Source organism: Hemitrygon akajei, chromosome 3 (assembly GCF_048418815.1).
Source record: "Hemitrygon akajei chromosome 3, sHemAka1.3, whole genome shotgun sequence".
NCBI lineage: Eukaryota > Metazoa > Chordata > Chondrichthyes > Myliobatiformes > Dasyatidae > Hemitrygon > Hemitrygon akajei.
In genome coordinates, this window is record NC_133126.1 from 161,653,325 (window position 1) to 161,669,231 (window position 15,907).

The following is a 15,907-nucleotide window of genomic DNA, read 5'->3' on the forward strand; positions in this document are numbered from 1 at the left end:
TGCAGGAAAGGTGGATGAGCTGAGGACATGGATACGCACGTGAATTATGACGTTGAAGCCATCATTGAGACTTGGTTGCAGGAGGGGCAGGACTAGCAGCTCGGTGTTCCGGAGTTCCGTTGATTTAGACGTAATAGAGTGAGAGGGATGAAAAGGGGGAGGGATGGCATTACTAACCAGGGAAAACGTCACAGCATTGCTCCATCTAGACAGACGGGAGGGCTTGTCTAGTGAGGGTTTATGGGTAGAATTGTGGAATAAGAAAGGCATGACCACATTAATCCGGTTATATTATTCTTTGCCTTGTAAAAGAATTTAGCTCCCCAACCTTTTGTTCACATAAATGAGTATTACCACCAGGGATTCTGATCAATTTAATTGAGAACTTTTATTTGTGAATCTCATGCTCCTTTCTTCACAGGTTTTTCCCCAAAACCAGGGACAATTGAAAAGCATGAAAATCTAAAAATTCAAAGACTGAAATGTCAACACTTCAAAAGTGTTCATCCTCCTTTGCTCAGTACTTAGTTGAACCACCTCTCACACCCATTATAGCCAGTAGTCATTTTATAAGTCTCTGTTAGCTTTGCACAATGTGATGGAGCAAGATTTGTCCAAGCTGTGTCAGGTTGGGGAGCAGTGATGGACAACAGTCTTGAGGTCCTGCCAGAGATGTTCAATCAGGTTAAGGTCAGGACTCTGACTGGGCCACTCAAGGTTCATCAATTCTCTTCATCTGACACTACCCCATGGCTGCTCTGGCAGTGTGCTTTGGGTCATTGTTCTGCTGAAAAATCAACTTCTTCTGCAGTTTAAACTTTCTGGCAAAGGCTAGCAGGTTTTTCCTCCAGGATTCTTATGAAGGAGAATCTTAAGGGCTTTTATGGATATACTAAGAGTGAAAGGATAACAAGCTGCATAATTGGCCCTCTGGAAGATCAGAGTGGTAATCCAGTCATGGAGCTGAAAAGAGATGGGGGTGATCTTACATGGTTTTTTTTGCATCTGTATTTACTTAGGAGATGGACACAGAGTCCATAGAAGTGAGGCAATACAGCAGCAAGGTTGTGGGCCCTATACAGATTACAAAGGAGTGTTTGCTATCACGAGGCAAATTAGGGTAGATAAATCCCCAGGGCCTGACAAGGTGTTCTCTTGGACCCTATGGGAGGCAAGTGCAAAAACCTGGGAGAATTTCTTCACTCAGACGGTGGTGAGAGATTGCGGAATGAGTTGCCAGTGAAAGTGGTGGACGTGGGGAGAGATTTGGCTGGGTACATGAGTGAGAGGGGCATAGTGGGGTATGGTACGGGTGCAGGTCAATGGGGCTAAGCAGGTTAATGGTTCAAAACAGACTAGATGGGCTGAAGGGCTTGTTTCTGTGCTGTAGTGCTCTATGACTCTAGGTTAGTACTCTAATCCCTGAAGCACAGGGGAATGAGAGGAGATCTTATAGAGGTATACAAAATGATGAATGTCTAGATAGGGTGAACGCAAGCATGCTTTTTCTTTCAGGTTGGGTGAGAGCAGAACTAAAAGTTTGGGGTAAAAGGTAAAATATTTAAGGAGTATCTGAGGAGAGTAGGTGCAAGTGTGGAACAAACTGCTAGAAGAAATGGTAGATAATTCAATAGTAACACTAAAGAGGAGTCCGGGTAGTATTTGAATGGGGAAGTATTATCTGGGTGCAGGTAGATGGGGCTAGGCAGAAGATCAGGTTGGAGTGACTAGATGGGCTGAAGGGTCTGTTTTTGTGCTGTAGTGCTCCATCTGAAGCAGGTGATATGTTTAAACAAAACACATTCTCTTTTATTTAATTTGAATTTCCTGCATTACCCTCACCAGCTCTGCCCTTGCTAAGATTTCGCCAGCACCTCCTTCTTTGATAAGGTTTACATGTATCTATAAATATTCAAGTCATGGCTACTCCCTTTGTACAGATTATATTTCGTTCACTAACTGGCTTTGTTCCCTTTACAAACCACTTTTGATTTACATGCCAATGAAAAGAGTTTTCAGTACCTTTTCATGGGAATTAACATTCTATTACCAAATTCTCTGTTTGTTTCTTTTTAATCTCTCTTCTTATCTTGCACTCAGCCTGGTTCTCACTTGAATTATTCATCTGACGTGCCTCTTATGTTTGATCAAATTCCTTTCTCCTTTGTTGTATGGGAAACTCCAGCCTTCATCTCCGTACCTTTTGCATATGTGGGCATCTACCAAGACAGTACTTAAAATATCTAACATTGTTACATAAAAATTTAACCTGCCAATTGTTGATTCCACTTCACTGTGACCAAATTCCCCTCATCCTACTAAAATAATCCCTCCTTTACTTCAAATGCAGATAGGCCTTCTTCCTTATTGGATGGAAAACTTTCTGATGAAGGAAGTTCTGAACATAGTTATCCTTTGTTCCCTCTCACCACCTGCTGGTTTACAAAATATCCCCAGAACCATGATAGATCCATTCTGCCTTTTTAATTCCAAAGGGGATCTTGACCTCAACTTCTCCCTCGAGCAAAATATGTTTTTCCCAATCAGCGCCATTTTACTGATATGCTTATACACAAATTTCTTCTCTTGTAAAATGGCTGTAAATATACTGGATGATCAAGTTAATTTCACTCTTAGCAACTTCACACCAACCTACTCCTGTGTATGGTGAAGAAGCTCAGAGCAAGCCCAATGATTCTATCTCTTTATATGAAATTAGAATCCTGTGGAAATTTACCAAATTATTATCCATACAGAAACCTCCAATAACCCAGTATCCAATTGTTCAGAAGTCCTGGCTCATCAGGTTTTGTTTCCCACACTCTTTTCAATTCACTGGTACATCTTTTCCTGCACTCCTTTTAAACCTACAAGGATATAGCTCCCCATACGCTCTTTAAACTCAACACGGTCCTTTTTACCCCCCAACTCCCTTCAAACTACCATTTCCCATGCTTATTACAAACCTGTCCAATTCAGTGGAAATTTTGTCATGCTACTGTCCAGCATACAATAGAAATGAAAATTAACACAATGGCCCAGAAGATCTCCAGTCTGACACCAACAAAATCTCTAAAGTGTAGGATTACTAGACTTTATTTATTGAATTTACTAATGGAGGTTGATACATATCATTTTCAAATCATCTGATAGCCATCAAATATTGTTTAGCCTCACTAGCACTGTTGGAGAATTTCAGTATTTAAAATCCAGCATTATCCTATGGAAAGACATTCAAAAACAGCTTTGAATGAAGTTTAAGAACCCATGAGTCTAAATAATCAATACATATCAAAAGGATTTAACTTTTAAGATATCAGCTTAGGAAAAAAGTAAACCAGAGCAGCGTTTAAATATAGCCGATGTTAAAATTCCAGTTTTCTATGATACTTTCAGAAGTAACAGGAAAACATTCAGTACAATTTCTGACTGTGAAGTTATTACTCTAGGTATCTTGCAATGGTAAAATTCATGAATTTGCTGTACAAAAGTGAAGGCTAACAATATTCACTAAAGTCATCATAACCCTGCAATATTGATTGAACTTTGCTGACAAATACAGAAGAACGGCAAATATTGGACACAATTACCGATTGCAAACAGGTTGTTTGTTATTCTCGCACCAGCAGCACTCAATGACACAGAGATCATTCTTCCCAACAGAAATTGCTCTCTTTGTTTCAAAACTGAATTGCAGCCCCCCCCCCCTTTAACGTTGACAACAAATAACTTGGATTTTCAAATCTAACCATACTTAAGTTACATTTCTGAATTATTTTGCTGCTTTAATGGAGCCTGATTTTGCAAGTCATATTCTACTAGAACATGCTATACAATTAGGAGTAATCTTAAATGACTTGGAAGCCTATAATTTAGTCACACAGCCAGATCAGCTCAGTGAAATGACTAAGATAGCTATCTCCAAAAGAAAGCCAGTCCACTTGAAAAGCATACTGAATCTTTCCAAATGAAGTACCATAGAAAACATCCTCTGTGTCTGGGAGCTAGTCCAATAAACCCAAACAAGTCTGACAACAAGAAAGAAATATGTGGAAGATGCGACCAGTATTATGCATTAAGTTCACTGCATTTCTACAACTCTCATGGGCCTGTCCTTCATCTGGCTACTGATAATCTGAAACATGAAAATACACTCAGCTTTATTATGAGGTTCTGAATATAAATAGCACAGAAAATTAGCTACTTTTCAGAATACATTCTATATTACATTACAGCACATTTACTGCAACCTATCATGTCAACACTTTGGCTCGGAAGATAGTAATGAAATTTTTCATTCTACCCCCATTATTCCATAACCTATAAATGAAGTACAGTCTCCACATTTCCCTCTGCTCATTTCATTTTAACTAAAGCTCTTCAAAACAACTGCATCAGATTCACATTACTGCCAACGCATTGTATTCCATCACTGGGTTGCTATGGTAACAGATCTGATCTAAGCTTTTGCCAAAATCACAATACCTCCCTCACCTTGCCCTTGGGAGAAGTTACAAATTCCTTTCATAGAAATGATTTGTTAATTTTGTTTGAAATTATTCATCCAGTTTGTTTCCATTGATTTATGCCCTTAAAAGAGAGTCAACAAGTAGTGGTGGTTTCTTAAACTGCAGAAGAATTTTAAAGAATCTTAAAGTCAAAATTAGAGAAGGATTGTTAAATATGAGAGATCACTCAAATATTTGAATTTATAATTTTTTTTCAACCTTTTCCCATGATAATCGTACAAAATGGGGTCATTTTTATATAGACATATAGAGTTGTAGGGCAGATCTTGGCTTTTCATCAACTAACCCCTAATGAAAAACAGTTAGGGGGTGGTTCCAGGGGGCATAGAGTCTAAAACGAAAGCCATGTTGCCCTCTGGCAAAAATAAACTTTCCAAAATAAAATAGATTCAAGAAATATTTAATTCATCTTTAAATCTTAAGTATTCATCCTTAAGTCGTCCAAAAATGGCAATCAGGACCTTGCTAAAGATATCAATTCTTCAGCCCTCAGACTTCACTTTAGCTTGTGGCGAAGTTTGGAGGACCCAGCAATTATTTGAGTACCTGTAAACAGGCTGCATTTCTCTGGCAATACCGATTACAGCGCCCGACTGGAACTTGCCAAACTCTTCAAACAGGTCCCTGATGTTAGACATGTACTTCAAGTCCAGGTCCAGCTGCACAATATGCGTCATCTCTGCAAAACAAAAGGAGGAAAAAAAATTCAGGGCACGTGTAGGTCACTGGGAATAGACAGGATGCATGACATCCTTTATTCATCAAAAGGCACCAAAACGTCTCGGATAATATCAAATGTCAATCTGCATACACGACCAAAGACATCAATGGAAGAAACATAGAGAACTTAGCAAGAATTAAAGTAAGCTTCATTCAATCTTACCATGGGGTGGCCATGGTAGGGTGACACTATTAAAGCTAATAAATCTTTTAGAAGGTGCTGTTTATTTTCTTCTTATTGCGTTCATATAGCAATTAACTAGTAAATATCTAGTCAGAGGTGAGGTCAAACGGCACAGAAACAAATCCATCTTTACCCCAGCATGTCCTATTTACACTGAACCAAATTACAAATATTAGCTTTGTAGCCTTCTATGCCTTGGTATTGAAGTTGTAGTTAACATGCTTCTTAAATGTTAGGAGAGTATCTACCTCCATCACCTCTTCAGGTAGAACATTCCAGACTCCAGCTACCTTAAATCTTAAATTCTTCAACCTCATAGCTCAATCACCTCCACAAGGGACAACAATTTTACATTTACTATACAGTATATTCCCATCATAATTTTATATACCCTCTCAGATTATCCAGAGCCTCTTCCCTCCAGTTAAAAAAAAACAAACCTTGCTTATCCAGTCCCTCCATATAACTGAAATGCTCCAATCCAGCCAATGTCTGTTGAGTCTGCATTGAACATTGGCTCAGAGGTAGGGAGTTGGGGGGGTAGTGTTTGAAGGTTGTGTCTTGAAATAGAGACTGCTGGGATGGTGTTGGGGGACCTTTGCGATCCATGACTTGTGTATTGCCCTGGTTAAGAACATGTTTTGTTGTATTTCTACTGCTATGCTGTAAGGTATTTTTAGTAGTTTTTCTGCAAATGCAGTGTGTCCTGTTAGTTAAGCTTCATAGACTAGAGTTTGGCTTCCACAAAGATAAGGAGCTGTTTGCCCAACATAGGAATGTTGTGTCAGCCAATCGGGCTTGTCTTGGTAATGTATTGTAACATTTTGCCCAGTAGGATGCTATGGAAGTTCGAGAGAGCTGGGCAGGATCAGATTTCTGACGGACACTAGTCTGGCTTGGGGGTCTTTTACGAGGAGGTGTGGAGAAGAGCACACGGAAAGACGCTTAGAGGACCCCACCCGAAGAAGAGACCCTATTGCTAGTAATGTTTTGTGCAGACAAATGGTTTCAAGGAAGGAGTGCCAATACTTCTGAGTTAGCCAGTTTGTTCATGACATTCTTCAAGGGAAATTCGATCTGTGGCTGGTGATGGGAGTTAAGTGCCGTGAGTACAGTGATACACCCAACTGCTACGGAAACGAGCTCCAATGTTTATGTGCACAATTAGACTGCTTCAACTGTAATGGGCCTCTTTTTCTCTTTTCTTTTTCTGTAAACTGTTTGTTCAAGTTGAAATACTGGTAAATATACTTCCACTGTAATTGTTTGCTGGCGTACCATCTGTTACTTCGTGGCGAACGATAAATTTGCATGGTGCCTTATTTACACAGCATTCACCACAATTTTCATTCTCTCATCGGAACATTCCAGTGCTCTTGCGTGGTTGAACCTGAATCGTACCGACCCTAGACGTGTGTTGATTATGGAAGGTGGCCTTCTCCCTGCCGAGTCACGTGGCTGTTAGCAGAGTTAGCTAATGAGCCAAGTTCGTTACATGCCATGGTGAGAGGGTTACACTTGTATAAAAGATTTGGATGCAAATGCACAAGACTTAATCAATAAGATTGTGGATGCCACAAAATTAGGAGATGTTGTTGATAGAGAAGAAGGTTACTTGTAAAGTACAGGGGATCTTGATCAGTTGAGGCAATGTTTCCCAACCTTTTTTAGCCCAATACCCCTCTAAAGCACAATATAATTTCCGGCACCCCAAAGTGTAAAAACATTTCTACCATATGCCAACATCAGAAAAATGATTCTGCTTTAAATTTGTCTTTAAACCTAGTTTACACAGTGCCTGTGCACTGTACAGCAGCTTCGACATCAATGTGATCGTTGAGCTTGATGGTTTTTTTTTTAGCAAGAGTTGAAATATTTGGTTCAAGTTCAGAAGCAAATTCCTTAAGTCCCCAGTGTAACAATGTCCATGAGGTTTCTGTTTATTGTGAGTATGTGGTTCACTGCCCTGAACCCTTTTTCAACAAGGTATGAGGATGGAAATGCAATGAAAAGCAGTTTGGCTCTTCTCCAAAGACCGGGAAACTTCATATGACAGTATAGCCACATACTACAAAAGACAACCTTTTTGAAAAGCATTTCTGCTTCTTCATCATTCTGAATAATGATAATTTCTTCTTGCAATCTCTCTTCCTGTTCTTCCACCTTGCAAAGAAATGGGTTAGTTACCCTGCCAGAATTTCCAGATAGTTCAAATTATGAAAATCCTTCTTCAGTGACTGCAGGTGGAAGCAGTAAGCAGTAAAAGAGAGTGCCATATTTTCCACGGAGGGAAACTGTGAGAACTTTCTTCTCCCAATGTTTTGCTTATACATTTCCAATTTCCTGATAAAAATTGGGCACAGCACATTTTGTCTGGATTAAATTGAAATTCTCACCATGCAGTTTCATATTTAGAATGTTCATTTTGTCATACAGATCAGCTGGGTCTGCCACACATCCACATAGACATTCAATCTTGTTTCCTAAGATATTGTTGACTTTGAGCAAAAATTCAACCAGTGTCAAAAAGATCAAAGAAACATTTTGAGCAGCAGCCTTTTGACAGCCAGAGACACCATCCGTGCACATAAGGTATGTGAACAGCACGATGGTCAGCACGACACACCTTCTGCCCAACGACTGGACCTGGGTTGGATCACAGTGGGTGAAGTCTGCCTCAAGGGAGCTTATCAACCCACCATCAGCATGGCCAAGACTAATGTCCAGAAGAACGGGCATCCCAAGTAATTTCAGGCCGAGAGAACAGAATCTATATGAAACAGAAGATCTGTGGGCAAGCAAACTAAGTACCTTGATGTACCTACCTCCGTCTGAATCACTCAGACAAGCTGGTCTTCCATCACTCGGAAGATGATTACAAGCTGGCACCTTCATTTCGAAGATTAGGTCTTCCTTTGAACCATGAACAAAGACAATCTTTGTAGCACAGAGCAACTGAACCAGGGAAAGGTTAGAATCTTTGTTGTTCAAAGACAGGTGTAGGCAGAGGACGTGCAGTGCACCACAAGATTCAAAATCTTCATTGTCATTCTAACTGTACATCAGCTCTGCAGGGCAGAATAAGACAGCGTTTCCCAGGGGCAGTGCAAAGCAGGACCCACTACAAACAGAAAGTTGCCACAGTGAACTCTGTCCCTTTCTTGATGATGCGGACTGGGGCACCTCAGCAAGAATGGCCCTGCAGCCTGTACTGGCTAGCAGTATGGCACTGAACGGAAATAAACTGAATACTCCTGCTTTAATGTTTGATATTCTATCTGCTGTTCGCTCACTTTTTGCCGGTTGTGCAATTTGTTCTTTTTTGTTGCGTTCTGGATTGTTTTTTGCCAGTGACACAACTATTGTTGGCAGAATTTCAGATGGTGATGAGGAGGCTGATTTATTATCCCTCTCAACCTCATTCTCCTCCCTCCCCTCCGTAACTTTTGATACCCTGACTAACCAAGAACCAATCAACCTCTGCTTTAAATAAAGTCAATGAGGTTGGTGTCCACAGCTGTCCATGGCAATGAATTCCACAGATCCACCATCTTCTGGCTAAAGAACTTTCTTCTCACCTCTTTCCTAAATGGATATCCCTCTATTCTGAGGCTGTGCCCTCTGGTCTTCTACTCACTTACTATGGAAAACATCCTCTCCACATCCACTCCATTCCAGGCCTTTCAATATCCAGTAGGTTTCAGAGATTCCCCCATTCTTCTAAACTTCAGTGAGTACAGTCCCTGAGACATCAAGCGCCACTCATGTGTTCTTGTGGTCTTCGCTAATGCCTCTACAATCTTTTCAGCTACTCTTTCAGAACCCTGGGGTGTAGTCTATCTCATCCAGGTGACTTATCTACCTTCAGACCTTTCAGCTTCCAAGCACCTTCTCCCTACTAATAGTAATTCCACTCACTTCTACTCGCCGCTGACAGTCTTGAAATTCAGGCATAAGACTATCGTCTTTCACAGTGAAGACTGATGCAAAATATTCATTCAGTTTGTCTACCATTTCTCAGTCCCAAGTTACACCTCCAGTGTAATTTTCCAGCAGTCCAATATCCACTCTCATCTCCCTTTTACTCTTTATACAATACATCTGAAAAACCTTTAGGTATCCTCTTTTAAAGTATTGGCTAACTTACCTTCATATGGTTTTTTTAGTTGCCTACTGTTGGCTTTCAAAAGCTTCCCACTAATTTTTGCAAGATTATGTGCTCTCTCTTGCTTTTATGCTGTCTTTGACTTCTCTTGTCAGCCACGGTTGCCTCATCCTCTGTTTAGAATACCTCTTCACCTTTGGCATGTATCGACCCTTTACCTTCCGAGTTGCTCCCAGAAACTCTAGTCATTGCTCTTCTGCAGTCGTCTCTGCTAACGTCCTCTTCCAGTCAATTTCAGCCAGCTCCTCTCTCGTGCATTTGTAACTCCCTTTACTCCACTGTAATAGTGATACATCCAACTTTATCTTCTCCCTCTCAAATTGCAAGGTGAATTCTATCACATTAAAATCATTGACTCCTTCAGGTTCCTTTACATCAAACTCCCTAATCAAATCTGGTACCTTACACAACACCCAATCCAGAACTGACTTTCTCCTAGTGGACTCAACAACAAAATACTCTGAAAAACCATCTTGTAGGCATTCTACAAATTCCCTGTCTTTGGATCCAACACCAACCTGATAATCCCCAACTACTTGCCTATCGAAATCCCCCATGACTATCATAACATTGCTCTTTTTACATGCCTTTTCTCTTTACCATTGGAATTTATATCACACACTCTGGCTACTATTGTGACTAAATATCCTGGATTTTTCATTCAGTGATGAATAGTAAGCTTTTGCTCATTATCTGACAACCACCCATGGTTTTTTCTATTGGCTTGTGAAAGACATCTTGTGGTGATGAGTTGGCCAAAACAACATAGCACCATCTGGGCCCTGTGCGAGTGGCATGATAATAACATTTCTCTTCAGAAAGTCCCAGGAATAGAAATTGGTCTGTAACATACACTGAGCACACACCATATCTACACTTACGCATTTGTTCTTTACAAGTTTATAACATTTTAAGAGGTATAGATAGATGGTAAACACAAGAAAGTCTGCAGATGCTGGAAATCAAAACCGACACACATAAAAAATAAGATAGGTGGTATCTTTTTTCCTGGGATTGAAATTTCTAATAGCAGAGGGCATGCACTTTAGAGGGGGAAAGTCCAGAGGAGACGTGCAAACGGAATGGTGGGTGCCTGGAATGCATTGCCAGGGATGGTGTTGAAGGCAGATATGATTGAGGCTTTTTAAAGAGGCTCTTAGATAGGTACAATAATATCCAGAGAATGGAGGATGTAGACCACTTCCAGGCTCGAGGACTAGTGTAATCAGTTTAATTAGTTTGACGCATCATGGACGGAAGGGCCGGTTCCTGGGCTGTAATGTTCCATCACCCATGTTCTTTCTTCTCTGCCCTCTGGGTTATCGCACTTCTGAACAACTACGCAGAGCCCCCTTCCCCTGCCAACTCAGTTTAAATGTTTAATCTTAGAGTAAAAAATGTTTTAAACTGCTCATTTCCCACAGGGCACACAAATCCTGATTAAAACATGTCTTCTTGTCAACTCCATTATAAGACTTTAATGCATTTCCCCTACAATAATCCTTATCCACCTAACGGCAAAATGAATAATCTACCTCTAAAAGACCGATGAACCGCAATTACAACAAAAAAGATCCAGGAGTCATCCTGCTCCTTCCTTTTTCACTAGAAGCCCCAAAGTCTTCCCTTTTCTCTAACCAGTCCTTTCCACGTCTTTACTTCACTTTTTCTCTGTAAGATAGTCCTTAAATCTTTCACCAGATTCTTAGTTAGCTATGCTAATTTTACCTCAACTTGCTGTACTTTGACTATGTTTGATAATCCTTCTGTGATGCACCTTGAAAAATTTTCCTCAATTAAAATGCCATTTAGAAAGATGAGCTATAGTTGTTCTCTTGTTTAGGTGTTTTCTAGGTGCAAAGTTCAGTAAAAATCAATAAATTATCTTAATAATAGACCTTTAAACAGTTCATTTTTCATAGACAACATAAGACCTGACTAAAACAAAGACATTTTGGCAGCTCCATTATAATCATTGGTGTAATGTATGGATCTATTTCTTTTAGAGCAATGACCCCTCCACCGCCCCCCCACCAAGCACTACATATCGATCTGTCGTCCATGCATGTGCTGTTGTCTACATTGTTCTCTCTCACTGTCGCTGCAATGTGAATACATCAGTTAGGGCCATCTCCCTCGTGCAATGGTTCAAAAGAGGCTTCAGCTCTGTGTAAAGCATCTGTTAAGGCTTCCTTTTCATCTTTTTTTTCTCTCCTATTGTACCATTTAAATGGCTATGGTGTGTTCTTCATGTCAGATGTTGGAGCGACCACTCCCCGCTGAACATCCACAGCTCCTCGGTAGAGATTGTTAAGAGCACCAAATTTCTTGGTGTTCACCTGGCGGAGAATCTCACCTGGTCCCTCAACACCAACTCCATAGCAAAGAAAGCCCAGCAGTGCCTCTACTCTCTGCGAAGGCTGAGGGAAGTCCATCTCCCACCCCCCATCCTCATCACATTCTACAGAGGTTGTATTGAGAGCATCCTGAGCAGCTGCATCACTACCTGATTCGGAAATTGCATCTCGGATGGCAAGACCCTGCAGCAGATAGTGAGGTCAGCTGAGAAGATCATCGGGGTCTCTCTTCCCACCATCACGGACATTTACACTACATGCTGCATCTGCAAAGCAAACAGTATTGTGAAGGACCCCATGCACCCCTCATGCAAACTCTTCTCCCTCCTGCCGTCTGGGAAAAGGCTCCGAAGCATTCAGGCTCTCATGACCAGACTATGTAACAGTTTCTTCCCCCAAGCCATCAGACTCCTCAATACCCAGAGCCTGGACTGACACCTTACTGCCCTATTGTCCTGTTTATTATTATTGTAATGCCTGCACTGTTTTGTGCACTTTATGCAGTCCTGGGTAGGTCTGTAGTCTATTGTAGTTGTTTTTTTCTCTCTGTGTTGTTTTTTTACGTAGTTCAGTCTAGTTTTTGTACTGTGTCATGTAACAACACGGTCCTGAAAAACGTTGTCTCATTCTTACTATGTACTGTACATAGCAGTTATGGTCGAAATGACAATAAAAGTGACTTGACTTGTCTTGGAGAACTAGGAGACCCAGAGTCTCTCGGGGAACTACATCTGCATGAAGTGCATCCAGCTGCAGCTCCTTGAAGACGTTGTTAGGAATCTGGAGCAGCAACTGGATGACCTTCAGCTTGTACGGGAGAGTGAGGAGATAATTGATCAGAGTTACCGGGAAGTAGTCACCAAAAAGTTGCAGGAGGTGAGTAGCTGGGAGACTGTCAGGAGAAATTGAAATAGGAAGTTAGAGCAGAGCACCCCTGTGGCCATTCCCCTCAAAAACAAGTACAAATACAAATAAAAAACACAAAATGCTGGCAGAACTCAGCTGCTGAGTTCTGCCAGCATTTTCTGTTTTTTTTTATTTACAGCATCTGCAGATTCACTCGTGTTGCCTACAAATACAAATACTTTATTGTCACCAAACAATTAATACTAGAGTGTACAATCATCACAGTGATATTTGTTTCTGCGCTTTGTGCTCCCTGAAGTACAAATCGAAGTAAGTATAATAAAAATTTAAATTATAAATCATAATTAGAAAATAGAAAAGGGAAAGTAAGGTAGTGTAAGTCAGGTCCGGATACTTGGAAGGTACGGGCCAGATCCGGGTCAGGATCTGTTCAGCAGTCTTATCACAGTTGGAAAGAAGCTGTTCCCAAATCTGGCTGTACGTATCTTCATGCTCCTGAACCTTCTCCCGGAGGGAAGTGGGACAAAAAATGTGTTGGCTGGGTGGGACTTATCCTTGATTATCCTGGCAGCACTGCTCCGACAGCGTGCGGTGTAAAGTGAGTCCAAAGATGGAAGATTGGTTTGTGTGATGTGCTGGGCTATGTTCACGATCTTCTGCAGCTTCTTCCGGTCTCAGACAGGACAACTTCCATACCAGGTTGTGATGCACCCTAGAAGAATGCTTTCTATGGTGCACCTATAAAAATTAGCGAGGGTTTTAGGGGACAGGCCGAATTTCTTCAGCTTTCTCAGGAAGAAAAGGCGCTGGTGGGCCTTCTTGGCAGTGGACTCTGCTTGGCTTGACCAAGTCAGGTCATTTGTGATATTCACCCCAAGGAACTTAAAGCTCTTGATCTGTTCCACCTGCGCACCACCGATGTAGATGGGGTTTTGCGGTCTGCTACTCCTTCTGAAGTCAACAACCAATTCCTTCGACTTGCTGACGTTGAGGGATAGGTTATTGTCTTCACACCATGCAACTAGGTTCTTAATTTCCTCTCTGTACTCAGACTGATCATTACCCAAGATGCGACCTACAGTTGTGGTGTCATCAGCAAACTTATATATTGAGTTCGATGGAAACTTGGCCACACAATCATGGCTGTACAGTGAGTACAGCAGGGGGCTGAGTACACAGCCTTGTGGGGCACCGGTGCTCAGAGTGATTGTAGAGGAGAGCTTGTCCCCTATCTTTACAGCCTGGGTCCTGTCTGTGAGGAAGTTGAAGATCCAGCTGCAGATCTGAGTGCTAAGACCCAGGTTCCGGAGCTTAGGAATCAGTTTATTTGGAATGACGGTATTAAAGGCAAAGGTGTGGTAGATGAAAAGGAGCCTTACATATGCGTCTTTATTCTCCAGGTGTTCTAAGGAGGAACGTAGTGCCAGAGAGATGGCATCTGCCGTTGACCTGTTGCTCCGGTAGGCGAATTGCAAAGCATTGAGGTTGACTGGTAGGTTATGGTTGACCAATCGCTCGAAGCACTTCATTTTGGATCATTCTGGATATTTTTGTGGGGGATGACCTGCCGGGAGAATGCCACGACAACCGGGTTACAAGCACTGAGCATGGGTCTGTGGTGCAGAAGGGAAAGATAAAGCATCAGCCTGGTTCTGTGTACTGTTCAGTATTCCCTGCCATGAACAGAACCTTTGGCAAGAGGTTTTCAAAGATTGACTTGTCTCAAGCCTATCTGCAAATGGAGTTTGAAAAGTTCCTCACATCAACACTCACAAGGGACTGTTTCAATATAATTGTCTCGTCTTTGGCATCGCATCAGCTCCAGCAGTTTGGCAAAGAGCAATGGACCAAATGCTCCAAGATATCCGAGGATCACAATGTTACAATAACACCATAAGACATAGGAGCAGAATTAGGCCATCTGGCCCATTGAGTCTGCTCCACCATTCAATCATTTTTTTTCTCTCCTCCTCAACCCCAGTTCCCAGCCTTCTCCCCGTAACCTTTGATGCCATGTCCAATCAAGAACCTATCAAGCTCTGACTTAAATACATCCAACGACCTGGCCTCCCCAGCTGCATGTGGCAACAAATTCCACAAATTCACCACTCTTTGGCTAAAGAAATTTCTCCGCATCTCTGTTTTGAAAGGACACCCCTCTATCCTGAGGCTGTGCCCTCTTGTCCTCGACTTTCCCACCTTGGGAAAACATCCTTTCCACATCTACTCCATCTAGGTCTTTCAACATTCAAAAGGTTTCAATGAGATTCCCCCCCCCCATCCTTCTAAATTCCAGTGAGTATAGGCCCAGAACCATCAAATGCTCCTCATTCCATTCATTCCTGGAATCACCCTTGTGAACTTCCTCTGGACCCTCTCCAATTCCAGCACATCTCTTCTACGATGAGGAGCCCAAAACTGTTCACAATACTCAAGGTGAGGCTTCACCAGTGCCTTATAAAGTCTCAGCATCACATGCCTTCTCTTGTATTCCAGACCTCTTGAAATGAATGCTAACATTGCATTTCCCTTCCTCACCACCGACTCAACCTGCAAGTTAAACTTTAGGGTGTTCTGCACAAGGACTCCCAAGTCCCTTTGCATCACAGATTTTTGGCTTTTCTCCCGTTTAGAAATTAGTCCACACATTTATTTTTACTACCAAAGTGCATCACCATGCATTTTCCAACATTATATTTCATTTGCCACTTTCTTGCCCATTCTCCTAATCTAAGTCCTTCTGCATCTTAGCTGTTTCCTCAACACAACCTGCCCCTCCACCAATCTTCGTACCATCCGGTTTAAAAAATAGTTATCTTGATGATATCTTCATGACTGACAAGAGAAGCAGTGCTATAAGCCCCAAACTGGAAAATATGCCACAACTCAGGTCATACTTGGGCCTTGTAAACTACTACTACTGGTTTCTCCCAAACATTTCTCAGGTTCTGCATCCATTGAACACACTGTTACAAACAGGAGCAAACTGGGAATGGTCAGAAAGATGTGAAAAAGCATTCACAGAAACAAAGAGACTAATAACATCCAATGAACTGCTCAGCCATTATGACCCATCCCTGCCCAT

General features: G+C 41.6%; 1 protein-coding gene across 1 annotated transcript in view; it reads right to left on the bottom strand.

The window, feature by feature from the left end:
- Positions 1-15,907, bottom strand: part of xxylt1 (xyloside xylosyltransferase 1) — a 152,372-nt gene that overhangs the window by 75,774 nt on the left and 60,691 nt on the right. The window contains exon 3 of the mRNA XM_073041181.1: positions 5,076-5,208. Coding sequence (XP_072897282.1) covers positions 5,076-5,208 — 133 coding nt within the window. The remainder of the gene's footprint in view (positions 1-5,075; positions 5,209-15,907) is intronic.